Source organism: Solanum dulcamara, chromosome 7, assembly GCF_947179165.1.
Source record: "Solanum dulcamara chromosome 7, daSolDulc1.2, whole genome shotgun sequence".
Classification (NCBI taxonomy): Eukaryota; Viridiplantae; Streptophyta; class Magnoliopsida; order Solanales; family Solanaceae; genus Solanum; species Solanum dulcamara.
Genome location: NC_077243.1, coordinates 14,937,818 through 14,951,332, shown reverse-complemented (window position 1 = coordinate 14,951,332; position 13,515 = coordinate 14,937,818). Strand labels below are relative to the sequence as shown.

At 37.7% G+C, this 13,515-nt stretch overlaps 2 protein-coding genes across 3 annotated transcripts; both read right to left on the bottom strand.

Annotated features, from left to right (window-relative positions):
- Window positions 1–1,995: 1,995 nt before the first annotated feature.
- LOC129896983 (protein TRANSPARENT TESTA GLABRA 1-like) lies at window positions 1,996–8,616 on the bottom strand. The gene is made up of 2 exons (XM_055972993.1): window positions 5,330–8,616; window positions 1,996–2,176 (listed from the first exon to the last, which is right to left on the bottom strand). Exon 1 carries the CDS (start codon window positions 6,474–6,476, stop codon window positions 5,331–5,333), a length of 1,146 nt encoding a protein of 381 aa, XP_055828968.1. The 5' UTR covers window positions 6,477–8,616; the 3' UTR covers window positions 1,996–2,176; window position 5,330.
- On the bottom strand, window positions 1,996–11,486 carry LOC129896984 (protein TRANSPARENT TESTA GLABRA 1). Of its 2 annotated transcripts, none has more exons than XM_055972995.1 (2): window positions 10,205–11,486; window positions 1,996–2,176 (listed from the first exon to the last, which is right to left on the bottom strand). In XM_055972995.1, the coding sequence occupies exon 1, from the start codon at window positions 11,257–11,259 to the stop codon at window positions 10,231–10,233; it is 1,029 nt and encodes a 342-aa protein (XP_055828970.1). In that variant the 5' UTR covers window positions 11,260–11,486; the 3' UTR covers window positions 1,996–2,176; window positions 10,205–10,230. The 2 variants fall into 2 exon arrangements, with proteins under 2 accessions (XP_055828970.1, XP_055828969.1); XM_055972994.1 differs by lacking the exon at window positions 1,996–2,176 and adding an exon at window positions 2,183–3,231 and having other exon boundaries at window positions 10,205–11,484.
- Window positions 11,487–13,515: the final 2,029 nt, after the last annotated feature.

Sequence of the window (13,515 nt, the reverse complement as noted above, 5' to 3'; positions counted from 1 at the left end):
GCGATTAAATATCTAAAAAAAAGAATTTGAAATGAAAGACCTTAGAAAGACAAAACTTTGTCTGGGTCTGCAAATTGAACATTTAGCAGACGGGGTCTTTGTCCACCAATCTGCCTACACTGAGAAAATCTTAAAAAGATTTTACATAGACAAATCACATCCATTAAGTACTTCAAATGGTTGTTCGATCACTTGAAGTGGATAAAGATCTGTTTCGACCTCTAGAAGAGAAAGAAGAACTTCTTGATCCTGAAGTACCATATCTCAGTGCTATTGATGCACTTATGTATCTTGCTAACGCAACCAGACCTGATATAACATTTTATGTTAATTTGCAGGCACGATATAGTTCATCCCCAACGCAAAAATATTGGAACGGTATCAAGCATATTTTGCGATATCTAAAGGGTACCATTGATATGAGTTTGTTTTATACTAACAAAGGTTGTGCAGACCTTATTGATTTGTAGATGCAAGTTATTTATCAGACCCACATAAAGTTCGATCTCAAACAAGCTATCTATTTATATACGAAGAAACTGCTATATCATGACGATCTACAAAGCAGTCTATTGTTGTTACTTCTTCAAATCATGCTGAAATAATAGGAATTCATGAAGCAAGTAGAGAATGTATTTGGTTGAAATCAATGACACAGTTCATCAAAAAAAGATGCGGCCTGAAAAATGATGTCAAAGTACCCATAGTTATATTCGAAGACAATATCGCGTACATAGCTCAATTGAAAGATGACTTCATAAAAGGAGACAGAACAAAACATATTTCACAAAAATTTCACACAGGATCTCTAGAAGAATGGTGATATTGATGTACAACAAGTTTGTTCAAGTGATAATCTTGCAGATTTATTCACAAAGGCATAAAGGCATTACCAACATCAACTTTTGAGAAGCTAAGATATAAGATTAAAATGCGTAGTCTCCAAAATATCAAATGAAGTTTTCAGCTCTTCTTTGGGTTCCCTATCGATGCGTGTATGCCTTCCCTATCATACACATAGGCCTAATTCCATCGATGAATCATTCGAGAACGAATTTAGCGAGACTAATCTAATCTTATTCAGCCTTAGATGGGAATTAGGGCGAAGCCTCGGGAGGTCTCTGCCTTCTTAACACGCAGCACACCAATTTGAAGTCTGATTTGAAAATCTCTCTACCTTCACAAAACTTTTCGCGCTTCTCCCCCGAATCCGGTTCCTTTTCGCAAGAAGAGACTCAACCAAATAGACCCGTTCCACAAGTGCAAATTGAAAGGTTTGTCCCACTGAATTTTTCTGGTAAGATTTTTAATGAGGCCTCTTTTTTCTTCACTAGATTTTTTCCCATTGAATTTTTCCTAATAAGGTTTTAACGAGGTACAACATTTATGGGTATTTAGAATAATTATGTATGTTGTTTCTTGTAAAAATTTTAATGAGTCACATTACACGTGGACATTCAAAGGGGAGTGTGATAAGATAAGAGGTGGATGTCCAGTCAAAATCCACCCACTTTTTACATATCAACCAAATTTCCTTTTGATGATTTAAGAAATATTATATTCCTTTGGTTTTGGCTATAAATAGCCATGATTTTGTTCATATAGAAATATAGATACAAAAATTCTCAACTCTCTCTTTTCTTACTATTTCTTCTTATTAATTTGCTAAATTTAGTTTGTTTCATAACAAAAGACTATTTTTGAAACTTCACAAAAAATTATACTAGTATGTATTAAAGGTCTGTTTTGAGTCTTGGCAAAACCTAAAAATGTTTGTTTGAGAATCTTTAGCAGAAAAAAACTGATTTTGGAAAAAAATTCAACCAAAAGTGTAACTTTTTACAACTTTCTTAGCTTCAAAATATTCAAAAAAGAAAACACCAAGTAGACAATGATGAAAAGAGAATTTGGGAAATTCAATGAAGAAACAGAAAGAACTTTTACTTTTTTGCAATTTTTCTATTTCATCTGAATGAGCAAGAAGTACACATAGAGCACAATGGTTAATAAAAGATTCATACAACAACTTTCAAGTAACTTAATATTGAACAACAGTTGAGTAAATATCTCAATGCAAATAGTTTGGCAGTAAACTATCATCTCCATTACACTAGGGTTAAATTGATGCTTACACTTTGGCAGTCAAATTGATCGTTAAGTCCTCCAAAAGTCCACACTGCAAATCCAAGAGAAAATCACTTCAGACATCTGTAACAGCAGATTTATGGCTCTGTTCTTGCTTTGTAATGTATTAAAGAAAGACTAAAATACACTGTCAAAGGAATTACAGAAGTAATTATGCTCTAAATCATAAAACAAAGACAGACACTATTTGGGAATAACTTCTTTTTCATCGAAAGAAACTTTACAAGATTACTCGCTACCTCCATTGCATGTCAAGAAATGGGAATTCAGTCAGTCTGCATGTATAATCTTCAACCAACATGACAGTACCTTTTCTGTACCTTTAACATGGTAACCACTGAACTGTATTTCATCTGCTTTTGGGTTACCACAAATGATAAAGAAGACTTTGCATTGGTGTAAAGAAGAAAATCAGAGAAACAAACAGTTTGAAGTAGATATTTCCCAAATGGGCAATGCAACACATTAAGACTTCAATCAACCTAGCCACAATGGAACTCTAACAATGGTATCCAACACATCTCTGTGAGCTACACATCAGAAATCCTCTTTGAGATTTGATAATGAAACCAGGAGAGAGAACACCACGGAAAGAAAGTACATTGAACTGTTACTCTTTTTAAGCATTAAACTGAATTGCCAAGACAAAACTCTTAATGAAGCCACCGATTTCCAGGTCAGGCCTTCTAAACTAAAAATAATTCATTTATCTAACTTATATCTTTCCCACGAATTATAATCCGTTTCTTTTAACAGATGAAAAACTGAATTCTACAAAGAGAAAAGATTACTGTTAAGCAATAAACAACCCTTGAGCCACAGAAGCTCCATGTAGAACAAATACAACTAAAACAAGGCTCAGTAACAACAATCGAATCTCACAAACAACAAGATGATCCAACAGGGCCCAAATGAAAATGAATCAGTATACTGCGTCACACAAAGTTGAAATTTTTGTTCCTGCCAGTAACATAAGATTGTAAGAGATACTACTGCAGAAACTAATATCCAAATGTAGAGCTCCCACGCAGAAGCATTGCAAGAGAACTCCTCAAGTTACATTTCCTCCTGTAGTTCAAGGATTTCCTGCAATCACAGAACCTACACTAGGGTGAAACTTACTTTTACATCACCATGGAAACAGCAATGAGGAGAACATCTGGTCCCACTTTAAGAAGTCAAAAAGTTTGACAACATTTCACGAAAAAGAATACCATTTTCAAGTCTTAAAACAGAATCTATGAAGGGCACATGAAACTGTTTAACGGCGTCCTATGCAACTTAATGAATAGTTTTCACATTTCACAGAACCAAATCTAATTGTATGTTGTCACTCAAAGTACACTCCATGATAACATTATTAGTTCACGTGCTAGCAGAAACCCAGCAACATATAAAGAAAACAATTCTGCTACTAACTTTCATGCAGTCCATAAAACTTCATTTGAATAAGTTCATCAAATAAATTAATCATGAATGTGCTTCAAAAGCCATCAATCTGAAACTTATGGACTATGTAAGTGATTCCTAGTGTCTTTTAACCTTGATTTGTTATTTATTCTCATCCTAATTTATTTCTCTCCAGTATGTGCCTAAAATCTCCAGTTTCTCTCCAGTATGTGCCTAAAATCTCCAGCTTTTGTCATAATCATTCTATTTCTTGATTCCATAATTGGACACATCACATTCTCTAGTTTCCAAAGTTGGAAAGTCGATGCTCTTAGTAGATATGAAATCAGCGAACCACCTCTGAATCCTTTCATGGTTCTATCCACACTAATCTGCCAACAGTCCCATGCCTATCTTCAGCCCTCTAACAATAACCACAACATACCCAGTGTAATCCCACAACCACAAGTGGGATCTGGGGAGGGTGGTGTGTACGCACCCTCACCCATATCATGTGAAGGTAGAGAAGGTAGAGAAGTTGTTTCTGATAGAAACTCGACTCAAGTAAAGCATATAGATAAAAACACAGTATGTAAAGAAAATACAATAGCAAAGAAGCCATGCTGAAAACAAAGAAGAAGAGAACAATAGCAACGAAAATGATATGATAACTGAAGCAGGAAACAAAACGTAATACTAAAACCTTCAGCTCTCTAATACTGATCTAATTCCACTAATCACAATTTGCAGCAACATAAGAAAGCCCCACCAGTTCCTTTGAAGTTGACTAGCTATAAAATCATCAAATACGCAAATTGTCCTAGTTTAACTATCAATAGAAGTATAACTAGTTTAACTATCAATAGAAGTATAAGTTGAGGGTTAAAATCTAAAGCATGTTGAATTTGCCACCAATAGGTTGCCACTGATCCATACAAATATACAAAGCCAGGGGTCTCCAGAAAACAATGCTGACATCATGTTTCAAAGCATGTACTGTCTTTGTTCTTCTATTCATAATGTTGAAGCACAGTCATTAATGTCATTTAAAGCCATATTACTTCAAAAAAAAATGTCACCCAAAGGCATTTTAAGTAGAATTCTCTAGAGCATAAGTAGAGGATATATATGTCTGATGATCCAACAATTGGTTAAAAAGTCACATTAACTAGTAGCTACTTCAAGTGTGTGTTAGTTTCTGTCAGTTAAATATCACATCTTGCATCGCATATGGGTTAATTTCCCTAATTCAACAGATACAACACAAATTTTATTTCTATATGTGATAAGAATTAGGAACTACATCAATAAGTGAAACCACATAAACAGGATCCTTCATTCAATAACTCATTAATACATTATCTACCACAAGCAAGAATCAGCAGGACTCAGAATTACTAAATCAGCTTTTCCTGTTTTGTTCTATTGCCACACACAATAGGAATCTATTGTATTACACGGTTGAGCAGTCCAAAAACGACACATAATAAAATCTAAGCTCCAACCCCCTCCGCCACGGATTAAAAGACATACTAAACTTCATTCAATAACTCATTAATACGTTATCTACCACAAGCAAGAATCAGCAGGATTTCAGAGATACTGAATCAGCTTTTCCTGTTCTGTTCTTTTGCGACACAATAAGTTGTAACTATCTAAATGTATAACACGGTCGAGCAGGCCAAAAAGGACGCAAATAACATCTAAGCTCCAACCCCTTTCCACCAAGGATTAAAAGACATACTAAAGCAGTAGTAATTGTTGTCTTACAGAAAAAATTCAATCATCCAATCACCTTATACTTTAAGCAGCTGCAACTTGTTAGAAAACGCAATGGCAATCCAATCACGTTGTGCAGTAGACCACTGAATTTGATTAATCTCAGCTCCAGCAGAGTACTTTGACATAGGATCAATCCCATTAGGCCCTGCAACAGTTGGCAACTCCCAAATGAGCGCCTGCCCGTCATCCCCAGCAGAACAAATATGTCTACAACTCTGTGGAGCCCAAGCAATAGCATTGACAATCGCCTGATGCCTAGCCAACTCTGCCACAGGCCTTGCTCGAGACCTAATATCTAAAATCAAAATCTTGTTGCAATCCATCAACATGGTAGCCATGTATCTCAAATCTTGCTTGTTCCAAGCCAACCTCAACAACGGAGTGTCTGGTTTTGGACTCTCATAAATAATCGTCGAATGTTCCTTATCCCTCAAATCAAAAATCCTAACTGACCCATCAGCAGAAACGGAGGCAAAAACCCCAGCTTCACCCCAAGCTATATCGTTAACCTCTTTGTCATGGGCTATAATTTGGGTTTCAACAGCCCCTTCTTCAACATCCCAGATGGTACAAGTAGTGTCTATACTGGAAGTACCAATTCTTCTGGGCTCCACCTCATTCCAATCAAAAGACGTCAAAGGGGCAAAGTATTCACTAGTTTTATTCTTACTGAGAGTGACAAGGGGTTCAATAGAAGTATCACCAACTTCCCAAAGACGGAGGTAGTCACCGGAAGAGGCAAGAATGTCATTGGACTTGAGAGAAGCAGAAGGATTAGGATGAAACATGAGCTTTGTAGGCGGATAAGGGTGTTCGAAACAGAGATTCGGAACTGGCTTAAGGGTTTGAGTATCTTCATCGAAAGAGAGAATATCGACACAATTGTTGAACTCTTCGATAAAGCTGCCGATGGCAATTCGAGGGTGCTTGTTGGGGAGGGAAGAAGTGAAGGAGGAAAAATCCATGGCGTAGATGGGGTAGGATGAGTCATATGTAACGGAATTTTCAGATCGGAGATGAAATTTTTGACTGGAATTTTCTTCCATTTTTAGCGGAGATGAATTGGGGAAAATGGAAGTTGAAGTTATGTATGTGGGTGTGTTATGGGTTTGGTAATAAATTGGAATTGGAAAATATGTCGTTGAGCTTACATGAGCCATTTGTCATGTTCACCGGCAGTTCACTCGAAGGGAAGAAAAGTTAGTGGTTGGTAGGATTGACTAGTCAGGTGCTTTCGCTTTTCCACAAGACCAAGACAGAGTCGTCTTTGGTGGCTATGTATGATTTGATCTGGAAGCTTCAGTTCTTATTTGGGCCCCCAGAAGAGTTATACTTTAGTGGGCCGTTTGGTTTAAGGTCCAATTTCATGAGTAGCACTATTTAACGCTCATTACGAGAATCAACTCTTTTCAAAAAGTGCCATCACACAAAAGCAAGAAATGAAAATTAAGGAACAGAACTGCTACTGCAGAAATATAATATAGTGCACAACAATATGGTCCAAGATGGCTCAAATAAAAATGAATCAATCAATACAGTGCATCACACAAAGTTGAAATTTTAATTCCTGCCAGTAAGATTAGATTGTCAGAGCTGCAACTGCAGAAACTAGTATCCAAATGTATAGCTCACACACTGCATAAGTGCAAAGGAACTCCTAAAGTTACATTTCCTCCTGTAGTTCAAGGTTTTCCTATAATCGCAGAATCTACACTACAGTAACAATTACTTTTACAGCACCGTGGAAACAGCTATGAGGAGAATATCTAGCCCAATTAAGAAGACAAAAAGTTCGATAACATTTCAAGAAAAAGAATATCAGTTTCAAGTCATAAACAGAATATATGAAGGGAACATGAAACTGCTTAGCGGCGTCCTATGCAACATAAACAATAAGTTTTCACTTTTCACAGAACCACATCTAATGAAATTTTGTAAATCAAAGCATTCCATGACAACATTATTACTTCATGTGCTAGCAGCACCCAGCAACATATAAAGAAAACAGTTTTGCTACTAACTTTCATACAGTCCATAAAACTTCCGTTGAATAAGTTCAGCAAACAAATTAATCAAGAATGTGCTTCAAAAGCCATCAATTTAAAGCCTGTCGACTATGTAAGTGATTCCTTGAGTTTTTTAACCTGAATTGATTATTTATTCTCCAGTATGTGCCTAAAATCTCCTACGTTTGTCACAATCTTTCTATTTCTTGATTCTATAATTGGACACATCACATTCTCCAGTTTCCAAATTTGGAAACTCAATATGTAACTTGGCATGCCAAACTCGATGCTATTAATAGATATGAAATCAGCGAACCACCTCTGAATCCTTTCATGGTTCTATCCACACTAATCTGCCAACAGTCCCATGCCCATCGTCAGCCCTCTAACAACAATAACGACATACCCAGTGTAATCCCACAACCACAAGTAGGATTTGGGGAGGGTGGTGTGTACACAGCCTTACCCCTACCTTGTAAAGGTAGAGAAGTTGTTTTCGATAGACCCTCGGCTCAAGTAAAGCATATCAAAAAAACAAGTGAAAATACAATAGCAAAGAAGCCGTGAAATAGAGAACAATAGCAACGACAAATAATACGATAACTGAAGCAATGGAAACAACACGTAATACTAAAATCTTCAGCCCTCTAATACTGATCTAATTCCACTATTCACAATTTGCAGCAACCTAAGAAAGCCTCACCAGTTCCTTTGAAGTTGACTAGTGATACAATTATCAAATACACAAATTGTCCTAGAATAACTATAAAAGAAGCATAAGTTGAGGGTTAAAATCTAAAGCGTGTTGAATTTGCCAGCAATAGGTTACCACGATCCATACAAATATACAAAGCCAGGGATATCCGGAAAACAATGCTGACATCATGTTTCAAAGCATGCACTGCCGTTGTTCTTCTATTCATAATGTTGAAGCACAATTGTCATTAATGCAATTTAAAGCCGTATTACTACATAAAAAAAAAAGGTCACCCAAAGCCATTGTAAGCAGAATTCTCCAGAGCATAAGCAAAGGCTATATATGTCTAATGATCCAACACAATTGGTTAAAAAGTCACATTAACTAGTAGCTAGGTCAACTGTGCTTCTAGTTCCTGCAAGTTAAATTTCACATCATGCATCACAATATGGGTTAATTTCCCTAACTCAACAGCTACAATACAAATTTTATTTCTATACGTGATAAGAATTAGGAACTACATCAATAAGTGGAACCACATAAACAGAAAACTTCATTCAATAACTCATTAGCTCTAAGTCCATTTTTATTTGCCTTGGTAATGGATGCATTGACGCGACAAATTCAAGGTGAGGTGCCATGGTGTATGCTTTTCGCGGATGACATAGTCCTGATTGATGAGACTCGTAGTGGAGTTAATGCTAAGATGGAGGATTGGAGACATACCTTGGAGTCTAAAGGGTTTAAGCTGAGTATGACCAAGACAGAGTACTTAGAGTGCAAGTTTAGTGAGACACCTCACGAGGTTGGCGTGGAAGTTAAGCTTGGTGCCCAAGCTATTCAAAAGAGAAGTAGTTTCAAGTATCTTGGGTCTATCATGCAAGGCAGCGGGGAAATTGACGATGATGTCACACATCGTATTGGGGCAGCGTGGATGAAATGGAGGCTCGCTTACGGAGTGCTATGCGATAAGAAGGTGCCACCACAACTTAAGGGCAAATTCTACAAAGTGGTGGTTAGACCGGCTATGTTGTATGGGGCAGAGTGTTGGCCAGTTAAGATCTCTCACATTCAAAAGATGAAAGTTGCCGAGATGAGAATGTTGAGATGGATGTGTGGTCACACCAAGAGCGACAGGATTAGAAATGAGGCTATTCGGGACAAGGTAGGAGTGGCCTCGGTGGAAGACAAGATGCGGGAAATGCGACTGAGATGGTTTGGGCATGTGAAGAGGAGAGACACAGATGACCCAGTGAGAAGGTGTGAGAGGTTGGCTATGGATGGCTACAGAAGAGGTAGGGGTAGGCCGAAGAAGTATTGGGGAGAGGTGATTAGACAGGACATGGCTCAGTTACAGCTTACCGAGGACATGACCTTAGATAGGAGGCTGTGGAGGACCCACATTAGGGTAGAAGGCTAGTACATAGTATCGTTATTCTTCCCTATTCATAGGCGCACTAGCACATTACAATTCCTTGTACTCTCATTTCTGCTATTTCTGTTACTATTTATTGCTTTCAGTACTTTTGATTACTCTATTTTATCTGTGATGCCTTCGTGATTTATTTTTCTATAGCGCTTTGAATTTTTTTTAACTTTATCTGACCCCCTTTTCCACTTTTTTTTTTTTTTTTTTTTTTTTTTTGAGCCGAGGGTCTCTCGGAAACAGCCGTCCTACCTTGGTAGGAGTAAGGTCTGCGTACAATCTACCCTCCCCAGACCCCACGTTGTGGGATTTCACTGGGTTGTTGTTGTTGTTGTTGTTGTTGTTGTAAGCAAGAATCAGCAAGACTCAGAATTATTGAATCAGCTTTTCTTGTTTTGTTCTATTGCCACACACAATAAGTTGTAACTATCTAAATGTATAACACGGTTGAGCAGTCCAAAAAGGACACAAAATAACATCTACACACCAACCCCTTCCGCCACGGATTAAAAGACATACTAAACCTCATTCAATAATTCATTAATACTTTATCTACCACAAGCAAGAATCAGCGGGATCTCAGAATTACTGAATCCGCTTTTCCTGTTCTGTTCTTTTGCCACACACAATAAATTGTATCTATCTAAATGTATAACACTGTGGAGCAGTTCAAAAAGAACGCACAATAACATCTAAGCTCCAATCCCTTTCCGCCACGAATTAAAAGACATACTAAAGCAGTAATAGTTGTTGTCTTACAGGAAATATTCAATCATCCAATCGCCTTATACTTTAAGTAGCTGCAACTTGTTAGAAAACGCAATGGCAATCCAATCTCGTTGTGCAGCAGACCACTGAATTTGATTAATCTCAGCTCCAGCAGAGTACATTGACATAGGATCAATCCCATTAGGCCCTGCAACAGTTGGCAACTCCCAAATGAGCGCCTGCCCGTCATCCCCAGCAGAACAAATATGTCTACAACTCTGAGGAGCCCAAGCAATAGCATTGACACTCGCCTGATGCCTTTCCAATTCAGCCACAGGCATTGCTGGAGACCTAATATCTAAAATCACAATCTTGTTGCTATCCATCAATATGGTAGCCATGTATCTCAAATCTTGCTTGTTCCAAGCCAACCTCAACAACGGAGTGTCTGGTTTTGGACTCTCATAAATAATCGTCGAATGTTCCTTATCCCTCAAATCAAAAATCCTAACTGACCCATCAGCAGAAACCGAAGCAAACACCCCAGCTTCACCCCAGGCTATATCGTAAACCTCTTTGTCGTGGGCTATCAATTGGGTTTCCACAACCCCTTTTTCAACATCCCAGATGGTACAAGTAGTGTCTATACTAGAAGTACCAATTCTTCTGGGCTCCACCTCATTCCAATCAAAAGACGTCAAAGGGGCACAGTATTCACTAGTTTTATTGTTACTAAGAGTGAACAGGGGTTCAATAGAAGTATCACTAACTACCCAGAGACGGAGGTAGTCACCGGAAGAGGCAAGAATATCATTAGTCTTGAGAGAAGCAGAAGGATTAGGATGGAACATGAGCTTCGTAGGTGGATAAGGGTGATCGAAACAGAGATTTGGAACAGGCTTAAGAGTTAGGGTATCTTCATCGAAAGAGAGAATATCAACACGGTTGTTGAACTCTTCGATAAAACTGCCAACGGCAATTTGACGGCGGCGACTGGGGAGGGAAGAAGTGAAGGAGGAAACAGCCATGGCGTAGATGGGGTAGGAGGAGTCATATGTAACGAAATTTTCAGATCGGAGATGCGATTCTTGACTTGAATTTTCCATTTTTAGTGCGGATATGGGAAATGGAAGTTCAAAGTTATGTATGAGTTTGTTTTATGGCTTACATGATAATTTTGTCATGTTGACCGGTAGTTCGCCAAAGGAAGAAAAGTTAGCGGTTTGGTAGGATTGACTAGTCGGGTGCTTTCGTTTAACACAGAGTCATCTATGGTGGCTATGGACGATTTGATCCGGAAGCTTCACTTCTTGTTTGGACCCAAAAACGAGGAAAATAATGCTTTAGTGGGCTTTGGTTTAAGGTCAAATTTTATGAGAGCGCTCATTTTTACAATATGTAGCGACTTTTTTTTTAAAAACAAAGAAGGTAAGTAATAGTTATTTTATGTTAAAATTTGCTTGATTTATTTTCAAATCTCTTCATCGAGTGTGCAAGTTCAGTGAGACACCTCAGAGGTTGGCGTTGAAGTTAGGCTTGGTGCTCAGGCCATCCAAAAGAGAAGTAGTTGCAAGTATCTTGGGTCTATCATGCAAGACAGCGGGGAGATTAACGATGATGTCACACATCGTATTGGAGTAGGGTGGATGAAATGGAGGCTCGCTTTCGGAGTGCTATGTGACAAGAATGTGCCACCAAAACTTAAGGGCAAGTTCTACAAAGTGGTGGTTAGACCGACTATGTTGTATGGGGCGGAGTGTTGGCCAGTTAAGACTTCTCACATTCAAAAGCTGAAAGTTACCGAGATGAGAATGCTGAGATGGATGTGTGGGCACACCAAGAGCGACAGGATTAGAAATGAGGCTATTCGGGACAAGGTAGGAGTGGCCTCGGTGGAAGACAAGATGCGGGAAATGCGACTGAGATGGTATGGACATGTGAAGAGGAGAGACACAGATGCCCCAGTGCGGAGGTGTGAGAGGCTGGCCATGGATGGTTACAGAAGAGGTAGGGGTAGGCCGAAGAAGTATTGGGGAGAGGTGATTAGACAGGACATGGCGCAGTTACAGCTTACGGAGGACATGACCTTAGATAGAAGGGTGTGGAGGACCCACATTAGGGTAGAAGGCTAGTTCATAGTCTCGTTATTCTTCTCTATTCATAGGCGTAGTAGTGCATTACGATCTCTTGCGCTTTGACTTCTGATTTCTGTTATTTCTGTTATTATTTATTACTTTCTATGCTTTGATTACTCAATTTTACCTGTGACGCTTTCATTATTTATTTATTCGTTATTTGTTATTAGTATTTATTTATTTGTTATCTATTCGTTATTTATTTGTTGTTTTTCTCATAAAGCTTTTAATTTTCTATTCTTATCTAACATTTTTTTTATGCATTTATGCTTTTACTGAGCCGAGGGTCTCCAGGAAACAGCCGTCCTACCTTGGTAGGAGTAAGGTCTTCGTATATTCTACCCTCCCCAGACCCCATGTTGTGGGATTTCACTGGGTTGTTGTTGTTGTTGTTCATCGACGTAATTGATTTATGCTGAAGGTATTTTTAGACATACTGTCTAGACTTTCAAGTCAGAAAATGCTTATAGTTTGATTTTTAGTCAATAAAAAATCGTCAAATAAATAAGATTAAACGTGAATAAAATATTAATAAGGTTATTAAACCTATATTAAACAAGGAAATGTGTGGCCGTCTAAAAAAATGTGACACATTGAAGGGAAAAAAGAAGGTGCAAAAAGTAACTTTTAATATAATTTGTTGCATCTGTAATGGTACGGGCTTTGCATTTAGTTAAATTAATTTTTAGGCAATGTAAGCAACTTCAGATAAGATTGTTTCTCCGTTGCTGCTTCTTTCTCGGTCATTAATATGTAAAGCATTAAAAAGGGTTAGTACTGACAATGTTATCATATATATTTCGTCACTGCAACAAATATAACAAAAAAGACGAGTGAATACAATTTACGTCAATTTTCTGCTCTCGTTCTTTGACGGAAAATCACTAATTTCCCTAATTAATAATTAACCTTGTTTGAGTAGATTGACTGAAATTGTTAAAAATATTGGGTAACAACTTCAAGAAACTATAACTTAAGTTGGGACTATAAAGACATAGGCTTTGACGAGTTTAACCTCATTTATTTATGTTGGGAGTTTATATAGTTGAAGTTCAATTATATATGACTTAAGTTTAGACGTATATTTTTTCTTTTTTAATAATCCTACAATTTTGAGCAAAAACGTCGAAACTTTTGGCCTTGCAAGGCCAAACTTCAAGCGAAAATACTGAAAATTTGATGCTGAACTTTAGACATGATTTTATTTTGTACCTTCAGTTGGTTTCG